Genomic DNA, 16,995 nt, shown 5'->3' on the forward strand with positions numbered 1-16,995 from the left:
AAGCTCAACCTTTACATTTTTTTTCCTCATGGTAAATACACATCAAATTTATCATTCTAACTATTGAAAGCGTACAACTCAGTGATATTTAGTGCACTGACAATACTATGCAATCATCATCACCATCTAATTCCAGACCATTTTCACTATGCTAAAATGAAAGCCCAAACTCTGTGGCTCTCATTCCTCATTCCCCTCTCCTCAGCCCCTGGCAATCACTACTATGCTCTATGAATTTGCCTATTCTAGATATTTTATATAAATGTAATCACACAAAAATATGGTCTTTTGTTACTAGATTCTTTCATTTATCATAATATTTTCAAGGTTCAATCAATGTAGTATATATCAGCACTTCATTTTTTTATGACTGAATATTCTCTTGCATGAATTTAATACATTTTGTTTATTCATCCAGTGATGGACATTTGGGTTGCTTCCACCTTTTTACTATTGTAAACAGTGTTGCTATGAACATTCATTTACATGTATTTGCTTAAAAATCTGTTTAGAATTGTAGTTCTGTTTAATTGTTGAGGAATTATCAAACTGTTTCTCATAGATGCTATAGTATTTTATATCCCTATCATCAATGCACAAAGAGGGTGCCAATTTTTCCACAACTTCACCAATGCTTATTATTTATTATTCTGTTTATAGTCATCCTATTGGGTATGAATCGGTTTTCTTTATGGTTTTGATTGTAATTCCCTAAAGGAACATATGTTGTGCTTGTTACTTATGCTTTTTGGCCAATATTTTAATATGCATGTTGAGAAGCTAACCAGCCATCTTTTGCACAAAAGTTTAATCTTCATCTGTAAAATGAAAAAAAAAAAAATCTAGATTTGGAGAAATTCAGGAATTTCATGATGTTCCCTAGCTCAGTAGTTTCCCAGGGACCGGGGAGTAAATAGGAGCTGGAATTCACACATAGATCTGTCAGAATTCAAGCCTATACTTTGCCCTGGCATAGCTCTGATTGAAACTTACTTAAAACTACTGATTCTGGGAAGGGCAGGTTGAGTACCTCTTTAAATACTGACTTGAGAAGTGCACAGGAAGAAGATAAAATGGGAATAAATACTACAGTCCCTTAAATTTTAAAATAAATTCTATATGCATACATTAGAAACAAGAATATTTACCTTACAGACACTTTAAGTGTGTTGGGGATGTGACTCAGTAGTATAACGTTTGCCTAGTATGCATGAGGGTTTGATCCCCAGCACAACACACACATAAAAAAAGAGGCCCCTTCCCCATGCTTTTTGTAGACTGGAGCTTTAGTTTCAAATTTTTTACAATTTTTATACCAAAGAAAAAAGAATAAATAAAAAGAAAAGTATTAGAAATCTTACTTTTAAAAATATTGTTATGGTCAGTGCCGAGGACAAAACTATATGTTCCCCAAATTTGCATGTTGAACCTCTACCCCCCAACATGTGATGTGACCATATTTAAAGATAAAGCTTTTAGTAGTTAATAAAGTTAAATGATGGCATGATGATGGGGACCCTAATCCAATAAGTGTCCTTAAAAGAAGAGAAACCAACAGTAAGTATGTATACATATAAAAAAGATCACATGAGGATACCAAGAGAAGGCAGTCATCTGCAAACCAGGAAGATATAATCTTTTCCAAGCTGGGTGTGGTGGTGTATGCCCGTAATTCCAACAACTTGGGAGGTTGAGGAAGTAGGATCACAAGTTCAAATGCTAGCCTCAGCAACTTAGCAAGGCCTAAGCAACTTAGGGAGACCCTGTCTCAAAATTTAAAAACAATGATAATTAAAAACTATAATCTCTTCCAAGTGCATTTTCTATGAAGTATTTTTCATTTTTGTTTTCTGAATATGAAATAACATTTTGCCAAAAAGAAAGGTTTGCTGATTTCTAAAAAATATTAATTATATAAATAGTAAAATGAAGAGATAAAAATATGCCACTTAAAAATTATGCATCCACTTTCATGTTCAAAACACTAGAAAAACTAGGGATAGTAGAAACATACCTCAACATCGTAAAAGCTATATGTGCTAAACCCAAGGCCAGCATAATTCTAAACCGAAAAAACTGAAAGCATTCGCTCTAAAAACTGGAACAAGACAAGAATGCCCTCTTTCACCACTTTTATTCAACATCATCCTTGAAACTCTAGTCAGAGCAACTAGAAAAAAAAATAAAGGGATACAAGTAGATAAAGAAGAATTCAAAATATCACTATTTGTCGATGACATGATTCTATATCTAGAAGTTCCAAAAAATTCCACAAAAAAACTTCTAGAAATAATAAATGAATTCAGCAAAACACCCATAAATCAAACATGTTCCTATACATCAGCAATGAATCCACTGAGAAGAGAAATTAGGAAAACTACCCCATTCACAATAGTCTCAAAAAAAAATTGGGGAATCAATCTAAAAAAAGAGGTGAAAGAACTCTACAATGAAAACTACAGAACATTGAAAAAAGAAACTGAAGAAAACGTTAGAAGAAAAAAAGATCTCTCCCGCTCCTAGTAGGTAGAATTAATATAGTCAAAATGGCCGTACTACCAAAAGCATATACAGATTTAATGCAATTTCTATTAAAATCCCAATGATATTTTTCATAGAATTAGAAAAAGCAATCATGAAATTCATTTGGAAAAATAAGAGACCCGAAAGCCAAAGCAGTCCTTAGCAAAAAAAAAGTGAAGCAGAAGGCATCATAATACCAGACCTTAAACTATACTGCGGAGCTATAGTAACAAAACCAGCATGGTACTGGCACCAAAACAGACATGCAGAATAGAAGACACAGAGACAAACCCACACAAATACAGTTATCTCATACTAGACAAAGGCACCAAAACACTCACTGAAGAAAAGATAGTCTCTTTAACATATGATGCTGGGGAAAATGGAAAGCCACATTTTACAAAATGAAATTAAGCCTCTATCTCTCATCCTGCGTGAAAGTCAATTCAAAGTGGATCAAAGACTTAGGTACTAGAACAGAGACTCTTCGCCTCCTAGAAGAAAAAGTAGGCCTAAATCTTTATCATGTCGACCTAGGATCTGATTTCCTTAACAAGATCCCTAAAGCGCAAAAGTAAAATCAAGAATCAATAAATGGGATGGATTCAAGCTAAAAAGTTTCTTCTTGGAAAAAAAAAAATCAATAATGTGAAGAGAAAGCCTACAGACTGGCAGATAAAGCATTAATCTCTAGGATATATACAAAGAACTCAAAAAATGTAATACCAAAAAAACAAATAACTCAATCAATAAATGGGTTAAGGAACTAAATAGACACTTCTCAGAAGAAGAAATACAACTGATCAACAAATATATGGAAAAATGTTCAACATCTCTAGCAATTAGAGAAATGCAAATCAAAACTACTGTAAGATTTCAACTCATTCCAGTCAGAATGGCAATCATCAAGAATACAGGAAATAATAAATGTTGGCAAGGATGTGAGGGAAAAGGTACACTCATACATTGCTGGTGGGACTGGAAATTGGTACAACCACTATGGAAAGCAGTTTGGAGATTCCTCAGAAAACTCAGAATGGAACCACCAGTTGACCCAGCTATCCCACTCTTCAGTTTATACCCAAAGTACTATATCAGCATACTATAGTGACATGGCCATGTCAATGTTTACGGCAGCTCAATTTACAATAGCTAAACTATGGAACCAATCTACATGCCCTTCAATAGATGAATGGATAAAGAAAATGTGGAGCGTGTGTATATATGTATGTGTGTATGTGTATACATATATATTCAATGGAATATTACTCAGCTTTTAAAGAAGAAATTATGGCATTTGCCAGTAAATGGATGGAGCTGGAGTATATCATGCTAAGCAAAATATGCCAATCCCCCAAAAAACAAAGGCCAAATGTTTTCTCTGATACGGATGCTAATTCACATTGAGGGCAGGCTCTAGGGAAGAATAGAGTTACTTTAGATTAGATAGGTAGAGGGGAGTGAAGGCAATTGAGGAGATATGGGGATAGAAGGTATAATGAAACAGACATTATTACCTATGCACATATATGACTTCATGACCGATGTGATTCTACAACATAACATGTATAATCAGAAAAATGAGAAATTATACCCCATTTATGTAGGATATGTCAAAATACATAAATGCATTCTATTATCATATATAACTAATTAAAACAAATAAAAATTTAAAAAAAAATTATGCATCCACTCAGTACACAAAACCTTGAACTTGAAATATTCTTTAGCAATATAAATAAGAAGCCATTTCCTATAAAAGTTATTGCAAAAATTATACTACAACTTCCTACAGAACTACATGAACAAGCAACCTTTGTTCAAAGGCTATTTAAAGAGTTCAGTACAGAATGTACTCATTCAGAAATACATTTATTGACCAACTACCAGGTAGTGTTCTAGACCCTTGGGAATGATGAGTGAACAAAATAAATACTCCTGCTCTTACAGAGCTTAAGAAAACAGTATAGGAGTACTGTCAATCTTCCTTAGTTGTCTCAGAGCCAAAGTACATGTGTTCAAGAGACATTTGGTATAGTTTTAAAACTGAAAATAATATTTACTGATAAAATAATATATACAATTTGGCTCAGAGTCCTTGGTGATGTGGTTCTTTTCATCTTTACTATTTTTGAGTTCTCACAGCAAGAAAATCTCCGGTCTCAGCAAAGTTAACACAGACTGCACCCAAAATCAAACAAAGGAAACAAATGGCAACATTATAACAGCCCTGCCAAATGAAATTATATGTCTGGCTTAAAACACACACAGTACATACGTACGTGTACACACACACACACACACAGTAAATAATACCCAACAAGGTCTTTGTTCTGTCTTCTATGCATTTTTTCTCAATTCTATGAGAAGTTGAAGATCTTCCCAGAATGAGTTTCAGCAGAGAGAACTGAAGTAGCTTCTACAAACAATACTTTCTCTAGCTGTACCCAGACTGTGAACTAAACTGTCTTTCTCAAAAATTTCCAAAGAAAACCATGATTTAAAAACCCATGATTTAAAATTAAATGGGCAATACTACATCCATTAAAAGGACGATTTTTACATCAAAAGGAAGATACCACTAAAAATGCTATAATACATACATTTAAATATTTATTTACTTAAAAAATGCTTTCCACAATTTTGAGTAACAGTTTTGTTAGAAACAATGTAGATCCTTGAAGATATAAACTGCTTAACTTCTCAGATTGGATACCTCTATAGGGAAGGCAACTCTAAGTTCTGTACATATTTGTTTCAGAAGGCCAAAAATGGCATCCTTAAAATCTGTGAGAAACCTCAGCACTGCTGAAGGGCACTTCTCCTACCTGAAGCTTCATTTTCCAGCAGGAATACATTGGAGTATCCTCAGTGCAGCTCTCCCCTGCAGCATGGTGCCTGTGCTCCACACTGGAGGATGGGCTCTGCCTACACAGCAGCTTCAGCCCTACAACAGTCAGCAAAAGCACATCCTTACAGCCTCTGGACTCAAAGCCCTCAGTGTAACTAATGCTCCTGTGATCAAACTGGACTAACTACTTCCTCCAACTGATTTCCAAGGAACTAGGCAGTGAATGAATAATTCATGACTAGTCCATCCCAGCAAGCAATTTCATTACTGCCTTATAGCAATATGCAATATAAAGATTCTAAACCAACCATACTTGCTGGCATGCAAGGAATGGAAGTTCAGTTTTCCAGTAAATGTCAGTAAATGTTACTGGATCTGTTTGCTCTTCTGGTATGCTAACCTATCACCCAGACTTACTTGAGAGACTTTAAAAAAAAAAAAAACAAAAAAAGTAGGAAGAGTAAATAATTAAACCAGAGATGTCTAAAAGAACAATTTTTTTTTTCCTTTTTCTCTATAAACCTGTCCTACAGGGTTCTGGCTATAAGAAAAGCAGCACAGTGCTTGCCCTGTGATCAGCAGGCCAGTATTTATATTTAGCAAAAGATCAGCTACTGCATACCAAAGAAAATCACCAAGGGCTGGGGGAAGGGAGCTTTGAGTACCAATGCCAGGAAATAAACTGCTTCAAAGGGGAATTTTCCTGGTCAAAGGCTATAAATAAACCTTTCATCTCATTGGTATTCTTCTAGGAATCAGATGAACATTCATTTCCCTCAATTTGTCAATGCTTACACATTTCCAAAAGCATCATGTCTGAAGCAGTCAATTCACTGCAACTAAAAACACAATTCCAAGAGGAACTTGAACCAAATACAGGAAGACCCATAATCTTACCATCTTGTCACTGGCCTCTAGAAAGTCCAATCACCTATAATGTTCTCTACCTGTTTTCTGCATCCCTCATTTTTACCTAACTACTTCATTCTTTATTTTTCTTCTGCACTTATTAAAAATGCCTCAAGCTTTTGCTCTCTCAGGAAGTTAATTTTCAGTAATAAGTACTCTGGCTTAAACAAGGTTCCCTTTATCTCTCACTCAAGGGATGGGTAGGTGGGTAATCAGCCTTTAGAGGAAAAGGAATGACTTCAAAGGAAGAGGAGACTTACCTGGGCTCACTTGGATGGACATGGACTCTCCTAAGGCATTGAGAAATGGTAGGGGCCCAAAAGGGTGATAACTTTTCCTTATCCATTATACAGGTCATAGATGACAAAATAATAATTATTATTACTACCAAAAATTAATAATAATTCTCACACTAAAAAAAGATACAAATTTGGGCTGGGGATGTGGCTCAAGCGGTAGCGTGCTCGCCTGGCATACACAGGGCGCTGGGTTCGATCCTCAGCACCACATAAAAATTAAAAAATAAAGATGTTGTATCCACCAAAAACTAAAAAAATAAATATTAAAAAAATTCTCTCTCTCTCTTAAAAAAAAAAACAAACAAATTTAACCAACACAGCAGAGGCTGCCTGTAGCCCTTCCCCAGCTAAGCTGGTTCCCTTCTCCCTTTACCACACTTCATGACTTCCCCCTCCCATCCACCTCAACTGCACAAAAAGTGCCACACCAGCTCATGGTTCATAATGTAGCTGGAGAGGGAAGGGTCCCCCTAGACCACACAGGTAGGTAACACACACAGAAAGGCTAGACAGAAGCATGAGCCAATGAGAAGACATGGTAAGGTCCATGCACACTGGGCAGGACAGAGAAAGGCACAGTATATGAGAAAGAAGAAAGCTGAGTTTATTCTAGAAGAAGAGATTTCCCTTTGTTTTAAGTCATCTTTTTCACTACTCTAACCAAAGGACTGATGAGAACAATTTTAGAGGAGGGAAAGTTTATTTGGGGGCTCATAGTTTCAGAGGTCTCGGGCCATACACAGCCAACTCCATTCCTTGGGGCTGGAGGTGAGGCAGAACATTATGAACTAAATAAGCTTTATAAATTGATTAACTTGAATTTAATATTTCTTTTATTCTATATTTCTTTTCATTATAAAATATTCAGTGTCAGGTGTTCTGTTATAGCAACAGAAAATGGACTACAACAAATAATCTCTTGAGGCCCTCACAGGTAAGTGTGGGAGGCCATCCTCGCACATGATTTGAGTTACCTCTCTGGCTGGGTGAGAGGCACTTAGACACAGCTGTGTCAGAGTTTTCCCCACCCTTCTCCAGGTCTGAGGGCTTGGCCGTGCAGAGGCGTGTCTGGCCACTGCCCAGAAGACCCAATCGTCACCCCTGACCTTGGGATGCTGCCCCCTTAATCTTCATTGGGTGGGATTTTCCCGGGAATTTTTTGTTCCCCAATAAAAGTCCACTCTCTGGGGTGTTCTCTCTCTCTCTCACTAGCCTCTTCAGTAAACCTCGCTACCGCATTAGGTGGCTGGAGGATGGAGCTAGGAGAAGCTGTCCTGGAGCTGGTTTTAAAGGTAATTAGAGTCTTGTCTCTTTAATTTAAAGCTCCCTAGCGTTTTCTCAGGATTCGAACCTTCTTTCACAAAGCCAGCACGGGTCAAGGGCTAGAGGTTAGGTAGATGGAAGACTTAAGAAGCCATGCAAATGTTCTCACAGATGGTAATGCCTAACCAAAAAGTAATTTGGAACAGGTATATTTTAAAGATGTACATTAGATCTTAAAGATGCAAAAACAGAAGATAGAGTAAAAGAAGGGGGTGGGGGTTGGGGGGAGAAAAGGGAGTTACTAGGGAATTAAACTGACCAAACTGTTATGTGTACATATGAATATACCACAATGAATCCTAGTGTTATATATAATTATAATGCACCAATAAAAAACAAAAATTTTTAAATCCCATTAACATTATCTAATTAAAATTCTCACAACAGCCAGGCATGGTGGAGAATGCCTGTAATCCCAACAACTTGGGACTGAGGCAGAAGGACCAAAATTTTGAAGCCAACCTCAACAATTTAGCAAGATATTGTCTCAAAATTTTAAAAATGTTGGGGGGGGTGGTTAGGGATGTAGCTCAGAAGTAAATAAGTGCTGGGTTCAATCCCCAGTATTACCAAAAATAATAATAATAATTCTCACACTAAAAAAGATACAAATTTAACCACCAAATCAAGTTTCCCAGTGCAGACCACAGTTTCAAAAGCAATGGATCAATATCTATAAAATCCTAAAAATATGTATGCTTCTTCAAGAAAGTGACAGTAACAGATATCCTTTTGTGGATTACAAAATATTTTTCTTATTCATCAACCATACTGGCTATTATGTAAAAGTCCATTAACTCTCCACAGAATTATAGACAGGCTTATCCAGTGGGTGCTATAGAAAAAATCATGCATAAATTCACCTTTGAGGTAACATGAAACAAATATGGGATAAATTTCACCTTCGTAGTTTTGAGAACAGTGAATGATAAGATGGAAGCTCTGGGGGTCTTGCAAGATCCTGTCTTAACTGCTGTTTCACTGCCTGTAGCTGCACAGCACCATGATTTCCAGCATGGTCAGGCTGCCAACAGGTTCAAACTACTCCCCTCACAAAGAAGGAACAGGATAGTTCCTCTATCTTCCCAAAACCAATCAAAATCCCAATTCTATAAATATAACAAGTCAATGCTATTTATTTAAGCCTTTAAAAACCATACTATAAAATAGATCAATTCAGTAAGCACTTATTGAATATCCACTTAACAATGAAATCTAAAGTAGGGTATATATCAAAAAGAATTTCCCTTCTTGACTAAAATATTGGATATCTTCCTTTCTGTTCCACACCAAGTACGTGTAACTTTCTCATATGCATGGACTCTCATATACTGCTATGGACTAAATGTTTATCTCACCCCCCCTCCAAATTCCTATGTTGGAACCCTAGTCTCCAATGGGATGGTATTTGGAAATTATGCATCTGAGAAAAATTAGGCTCTAAGGGTGGAGCTCATGATGAGATTAGTGCTCTTCTGTGAAGAAACATGAAAAAGCTTCCTCTCTCTCCTCTCAATATATGAGGACATCACAGGAAGGCAACTGTTCACACACAGTCAGAAGTAGGAACCCTGACCTCAGACTTCCAGACTCCAGAACTGTGAGAAATACATGTTTATTATTTAAGCCACCCAGACTATGTTATTTTGTTACAGCAGCCAGAGCAGACTAAGAGACACACCAAGAAATTACAGCCATCTATTGTCTAAATTCAACCTACAATGAAAAGGAAATTGGCAGTCTCGTCAAGGTCAAACTGGGTGCTGAGAGGAATAAATATTTACCAACTTTAAAAAAAAAAAAAAAAAGAAATTGGCAGTCTCAACTTGGTATAGGCAAGTACCTTACAGTAAGATTTAGTTATATTTAAAAAACCATTTGGGTTAAAGAAGGGTTATAAGAAAAGACTATTAATTTAAATAAATCTTCCACTGACAGAATATGGGAAAGACATTTGAGGGTCTTCTTTCAACCCTAGCAAGTGAGAAAAAATAATGAAAAATATTAATACAACTAACAATTATCTACTTTACCACTACCCTCACAGCTGGCATTTCAACCAGTGCTGGTCACACTTCTCCCAAGTGCTCAGCTAAACAAAAAAGGGTGTGGGAAAACACAAACTAAGAATAGAGAGAGTTATTTTCATTTATAGAAATTTTCATTTTGAAGTCCAGGTACTTCAAAAGAGCTAGAATATGATAGATTTTTTTTAATTCTTTATGGAATAATGGAAAGAATGGTGTCCAATCAACTACAATAACTTCAAATTGAATGACACTTATTAATTTTTTTCTTAGTCTTTGGTAAAGATCAGTTTAACTATGAAATAGAAATTCTACAAGAACTAATTGGCATATGTTTATACAGCACGTTGCAAAGGCAATGGAGAAAGCAGGAAGTCATCCTTTATTCTTTCCTGTGCCTCCCCACATATATTCAACAAGTCCAATTAAGAAATAAACTAAATACTCCATTAACCCATCCCAGATGATATCACCATCACCTTTTTCCCTAGGCCAAGGATCTTCAGGGATTGGCCTATCTTTAAAATACAGCTTCCACTTGTTTTTGTAAACAACCTTTTATTGGAACACAGGTCCAAACATTGACATATTGTCTTAGTGTTTTCATATCACAATGGCAAAGTTAGTGAGTGTGATTGGCCCACAAAGTCTAAAATACAATCAGACACCACATAATGTTTTGATTACACTGCCTAGTGACTCCTTCCTTGGCTCTCTTAGTTATACAAGTACACTCTCATGATGTTGGCACAATGATAAAATTGCCTTATAGTCTATTTCCCAGAATGTATCCCCATAATTTTTTTTAAATTTTATTGGTGCATTATAGTTACACATAATATTCACTGTGACATACTCATACATGCATATCTCATATCCTTATTTATAAGCAACATATAACTTTATTTATTATCTGGCCTTGTACAGAAAAACTATACCAAACCTAGATTAACTAAGCTATTAAATAATCCTCTGCTCTCCCAGAACTTACTGAATTCATTCTACAAACTGCAGTCTCAGGGAAACTTTTAAGAACAAAAATCTGATCGTTCAATTCTTTGTACAGATAAATCCAAACTCCTTAAAGTAGCTTTCTGCTGATTTTTCCAGCTTCCTATCTTGCCACTAAACAATCTGACCTTTGTGCTCAAGTTATTTTATTTTAATCTCTCCAAATTCACATTGCTCTAATCTTCAGGAATTTGGCATGTAGCATTTCCCCAACTTGGCATACTATGCCTCCTCCCTTTCTCCTAACTCCAGATCATTGTTTCAGGTCTCTGCACAAATGCCATCTTTTCCAAGAAGACTTCCTTGACCCCACTGGCTGGGATTAGAAGTCCTAAACATTCTCCATCCTGAACTTCTCAGACTCTAATGCATAGTTATTTTCAAGCCACATCACAAGTACAAGGGCAGAGAGAGGCTCAGTGGTATTAACTATGGTACCCTTTTAACCAAGTAAAGCATTCCTAAATTTTTCTTCAAATAAATTTATGCTTTATATCATGTTCTGAAAATTAAAAGAATTTTATCTTTTTGGGGGGCAGGGGGTACTAGGGATTGAACTCAGGAGCACTCGACCACTGAACCACATCCCTAGCCCTAATTTGTATTTTATTTGGAGACTGGGTCTCACCGAGTTGCTTAGTGACTTGCTTTTGCTGAGGCTGGCTTTGAATTCGTGATCCTCCTGTCTCAGCCTCCAGAGCCATTGGGTTTACAAGCATGTAGCACTGTGCCCGGCACGAACTTTATCTTAGTGATTTATCAGAAGTAATCAGGCATACAGACTTAACCAATAGATAAACCATTTATAACCATTTATGAACAGAATAAGTTTACATCAAAATCAGAAAACTACCAAAAGATAATCTCTTCTAAACACAACTATTGTGTGCTTATTAGTATATTACCTAAGGAAACCCTGATTTTAGAGCTTAAGTATTATTAAAGATTATATTTAATGAACTTTTAATGAAAACTAAAAAAAAAAATGTATTCTCCCATTACCTGTTCTTCCCTCTCCTTTTCTTTGGTCTTACTTCTGTAGACTCTAGCAGAAGTAGCATCCTGGGATGGAATGGCAGAGATCTGATGCAGTGGCATGCTCATCCCAGCCTCTGATCCAGTTTCCTTCTTTATAGAAGAGAGTCTCCACTGGTAGAGTCATCTTGGGCCATGGACTTCAAGCTAAGAGGAGTGAAGAGAAACATAACTGAGCTAAAATACTTTTCTAAGAATGAGATTAGCATTTTATCTTTAATTTCATATTTTGACTTAAATAGATAATGATAAATGTTTCATCTTCAAAAATGACAGAAGTTAGCCAGATGTGGTGGAACACACCAGTGATCTCAGCAATTCAGGAAGCTGAGGCAAGAGGATTCAAATTCAAGGTCAGTCTCAGCAAGTCAGCAAGGCCCTAAGCAGCCTAGTGACAGCCTGTCTCAAAATAAAAAGGATTAGGGTTATGGTTCAATGGTTAAGCGCCCCTGGGTTCAATTCCTGGTATTCAAAAAAAAGGAAAATGACTTTTTAGGAGGAAAATTGTAACATTTCTCTAAAATGGGAGTATGCTGAAGAGGCTGGTGGATCAGGTACATGTATAATCAAAGATTAATTCTCCATTGTCTACTTAGGTTTAAGCACTTTATTCATCTACTATATTTTTGAAGTTAAACTTTTTTCACAATCAAGCACTCATCCTGATATAAGCAGTTATGTTTCCTTAAAACTGCTGCTCTTGAGCATATACAATAGTAAGATTGGAGGTTAAGAAGTCTAATATAAATTCAAAATATCCATGATCCATGCTTAACCTTCTAAAAGTCTAGACTCACTAGACCAGTTGTTGCCAAACTTTTCCCATAATGGGCCACATAAATATTTCAGGTGTGTGGCTGAATCTGTTGCAGCTACTCAACTTGCCTTTTAGCATGGAAACCGCTTATATGTAAATGAAGGAGAATGGTGATGTGCTATGGTTTTTGATATTGTGTGTTCCTCAAAGGTTCATATGCTAGAAGCTTATTCCCCAATGTAATGGTATTTAGATGATGGGGTCTTAAGAGATGAGGTCTTTAAGAGAGATTAATGCTTTCCTGAGAGATCAAGTTAGGTTTCATTGTTTACTCAATAGCAGGTTGTTATAAAGCAACTTTTACTGCTTCTGCCCACTCTCTTGCCATATTCACATCTCTCATATTCCCTACCTTCTTGCCCTTCTCCCCTTTCTTGTATTTTCACCATGTCATGTCATCCACCATATTATGAGACCCTCACCAGAAAGTAATGCCAATACCATGCTCTTGAACATCCAGATCTGGGAGTTAATAAATCTTTCCTTTATAAAGTATCTAGGTATTTTATTATAGCAACACAAAATGGACTAAGATTTATATTCTAATAAAACTTTACTTATAAAAACAAGTAGCAGGCTAGATTTGGTCCATGACCTATAGTTTACCAAGCACTGCTCTAAAGGGTTTCTCACAGAAGATGGGGGTTATCATGAAGACCCCCAGGAAGATGACATTCCTGAGAACCAAGAAAATGCTGCCCTTAGGTAGAATAATTGTGTATGTTAGGCTGTCTTCAATAATTCCAGGCACTCATGCCTTTTTTCTGTTTTTTTTTTTTTCCCTCCTACATGCCCCTGAAGTGGCTAGTAATTGAACTATGTTCTTTTTCATTCTCTCTTCTCAATGCCCCCAGTAAAATCTATCAAAATTCTATATACAATTAAATACAAATTATTCATAAGGCTTAAGGTAGCAATGTTTCTTGCTGTTTGAAACTTAACAAGGATATAAGCTTTAAACCAAAAGAATTAATCTCTAACTTGAGGGATTTCATTTATTAACCATATGCTTGGGACGAGGTAGTAGTAGTAGATAGGCAGGGAAGAAAACAACAAAACCTAACAACCCTAAGGCCACATTTGACAAGCAGACATTTATATCACCTTTCCCAAAATTCTGCTCTGTACAAAGGTATTTATGAGGCTGGTCTCACATTGACAGGTCACTATAGAAACAGAACAACAAAAGTACTCACAAAATGGACTCCTTTGCATAGCTAAAATCAACAAGCAACAGAAAGAAATAAGAAACTGGAAGGAACCAATGAATACAAGGAAATGATCTTTAAAAAAAATCTGATTTTAAAAATCAAATTTTATGCCAACCATGGTGGTACATGCTTGTAATTCCAGCTACACAGAGGTTGAAGAAAGAGGATAGCAAGTTTGAAGCCATACTGGGCAATTTAGCAAAGACCCTGTATCAAAATAAAATTTAAAAAGGGCCAGGAATATACCTCAGTGGTAAAGTGTCGGGAGCTGTCACACACGAACCAAGCACCCCTTAACCTTGAGTGATGAGAATATGGAGATGTGGCAAGCCAGCCATGGGCTGTGTGTGTGTGAACTATGAGCACTGAGCACACCAAGTGGACTGAACTGACATCCCTCTGTTTTGGGCTGGCCTTGCTTGGTCTTTTCGCTTGCTCTGCCATGATCCCCACACAGCTCATGAGATGGGCATGGCCTTCCTAGATGTCAGTCAACCTGCCGAGAGCAGACATCATAAATCTAAACTCAACTCCCTGAACCTGACCCCTTGCCTCATTTGAATGGCTTCTCCCCAATAAAAGAGTTCAGCATGTGCTCTCTCTTTCCAGACAAAGCTTTAAGTTCAGAGGAGCCATCACAGGATCCAAAGAAAAAGGTATTTCTCTGTCTCTCTGTGATTATTTTGTGCAGACCAGTTCACCTAGAATGACCTTAAGTGTTTAGTCATGGAACACAACAGTACAGCACCCGTGTAGCCTGTGTGAGGCCCTGGGAGTTTAATCTCCAGTATCTTAAAAATAAATAAATAAATAAATAAACTTTTAATTTTAGAACAGGTAGATAATCTCTGATAACAAGTGTCACCTACTTAATTTTTTTAAAGTAGAGTAGATATACATAACCTACTCTTTTTTTGAAGTCGAGTAGATATGCATAACCTACTCTACTTCAAGCCTTGATGAAGCTAGTACAGATGAAGCACTGTATCCCACAAATGATCTGAATGTTTATATTTAAGCACATTATACAAGACAAGAGAAACTTATTTTTTGCTGATATGTCTTACATGCCAGCAGATCACAATAGTTAGTAGTGAACTGTTTTTTCATCAGTAATGCATTAAAATCCTTTGTCATGGATGATAAGCATTATCGCATCACTGATACATGCCCATGACAATCTCAGGGGACCATTTATGCCACAGAAACACAAATGCAAGAGGGTTTAAAATTATTTGCAGTTTTTAAGTACCTGCCTCTTTACAGCCACTTAAGCTAGTCTTCTGATGTACACCCCCGCCTCCAGGAGATAGACCTGTAAGTTTACTTGAAACAATCCCTCTCCTGTGCCAGACGTATTGAAGGTAAGTCTAACTAAGTCTATAAACAAACTAAAAAACAGACCATACCACTTTCTAAAATTTTCAGTTGTGGAGGGACACAATGTCTGTCTCTCTCTCTCTCTCTCTCTCTCTCTCTCTCTCTCTCTTTATTTTATATGGTGCTGAGGATCAAACCCAGTGCCTCACATGTGCTAGGCAAGGGCTCTACACTGAGCCACAACCCCAGCCCACCATGCCACTTTTTAATGTGAAGGTAATTATGAAAGCATAAAGCAGTTACTACACTATTTTCTTTGCAAAATCTCCAGATATCTATCAATTTATCTTTAAAAGCAATGGTTAAACCTCTATATTATACCTAACAATCAATTCCACTAATGCTAACTCAGAAAATATGGGACACCTGAAATGAGCATCCATATCTGTTAGAACTGAAATGCCAAGGCCAGTTCTTTGAGTCTGGGGATGGAAATCCTATGTTCATGGATCAGAAGACTTTATATTGTTAAAATGTTTACAGTTTGAATCTGGAATGTCTCCCAGAGGCTTGTGTGTTAAAGGACTGGCCCCAGCTGACAGCAATGTTGGGAGACAGTGGAACCTTTAAGAGGCACAGCCTAGTCAAAGGAAGCAGGTCAATGGGGGCATGCCTTTGAAGGGTGTGTTTTGTCCAAATCCCTTTCCTCCTTCTCTCCCCATCTTTATTTCTCTCCCTTTCACCTCTCTCCCTCCCCACATCCTTCCTGGTCACCATGAAATGAGCAGTTTTCTTCCACCACATTCTTCTGCCATAATGAAATGCCTTATTATAGGGCCAAAAGCCAAAAGGCCAAGAGATCATGGACTGAAGCCTCTCTTCAGTCTTACTGAAGACTGTAAGCCAAAAGAAATCTCTCCTCTTTTTAAGTTTTTTATATCAAGTATTTTGCCAAAACAACAGAAAACTGACTAACACAGATGGCAATTCTCCCCAAATTGATCTAAAGATTCAAAGTAATACCTATCAAAATGTAAACTGACTTTTTTGCAGGAATTTGAAAAGCTAGTTCCAAAATTTATATAGAAATTCAAGGGACTCAAAATTGCTAAAATAACCTTGAAAAAGATTAACAAAATTGGAAGATTCACACTTCTCAAATTCAAAACTTAGTACAGTTATCAAGATCATGGTATTGAATAAGTATAGATAGATCAACAGAGATGGGTATGGTGGTACACAATATAATCCTAATGACTCAGGAGGCTGAGGCAGGAGGATTGCAAGTTCAAGACTAGCCTCAGCAAATTAATGAGGCCTTAAGGACTTAGCAAGACCCTGCCTCAAAATAAAGACATTTAAAAAAAGAGCTGGAGCTATCACTTAGTGGTAAGCAACCCCTGGTTCAATCCCCAGTACCAAAACAAAACAAAAGAATATATATATATATATATATATAGATCAACAGAATAGAATATAGAGTCTAGGATTCATGTTATCTATGGTCATCTGATTTTCAACAAAGGCCATTCTATGGTGAAAGAATAATATTTTCAAGAGGATGGTGACAACTGAATAGCCACATGCAGAAGAATGAATGTGTATCCCTTCCTAAAATAAAGAAAAAATAGACAAACTACACATCACCAAAAAAAAAAAAAAAAAAAAA

General features: G+C 36.7%; 1 protein-coding gene across 10 annotated transcripts in view; it reads right to left on the reverse strand.

Moving 5' to 3' along the window:
• Marchf8 (membrane associated ring-CH-type finger 8) overlaps positions 1–16,995 on the reverse strand; it is a 224,908-nt gene that overhangs the window by 67,383 nt on the left and 140,530 nt on the right. For 6 of the 10 annotated variants that reach the window (XM_048807466.1, XM_015498889.2, XM_048807471.1 and 3 more), the window contains exon 2: positions 11,946–12,125. The exons of 1 other annotated variant lie outside the window; for it this stretch is intronic. In XM_048807466.1, the coding sequence (XP_048663423.1) occupies positions 11,946–12,047 (102 nt within the window). In that variant the 5' untranslated portion in view covers positions 12,048–12,125. Of the gene's footprint in view, positions 1–5,351; positions 5,471–11,945; positions 12,126–16,995 lie in introns of those variants that run through there. 3 more of the 10 variants (XM_048807467.1, XM_015498888.2, XM_048807470.1) reach the window with 1 other exon arrangement.

The sequence above is a fragment of the Marmota marmota genome, unplaced genomic scaffold (genome assembly GCF_001458135.2).
Source record: "Marmota marmota marmota unplaced genomic scaffold, marMar, whole genome shotgun sequence".
In the NCBI taxonomy this organism is placed as follows: Eukaryota; Metazoa; Chordata; class Mammalia; order Rodentia; family Sciuridae; genus Marmota; species Marmota marmota.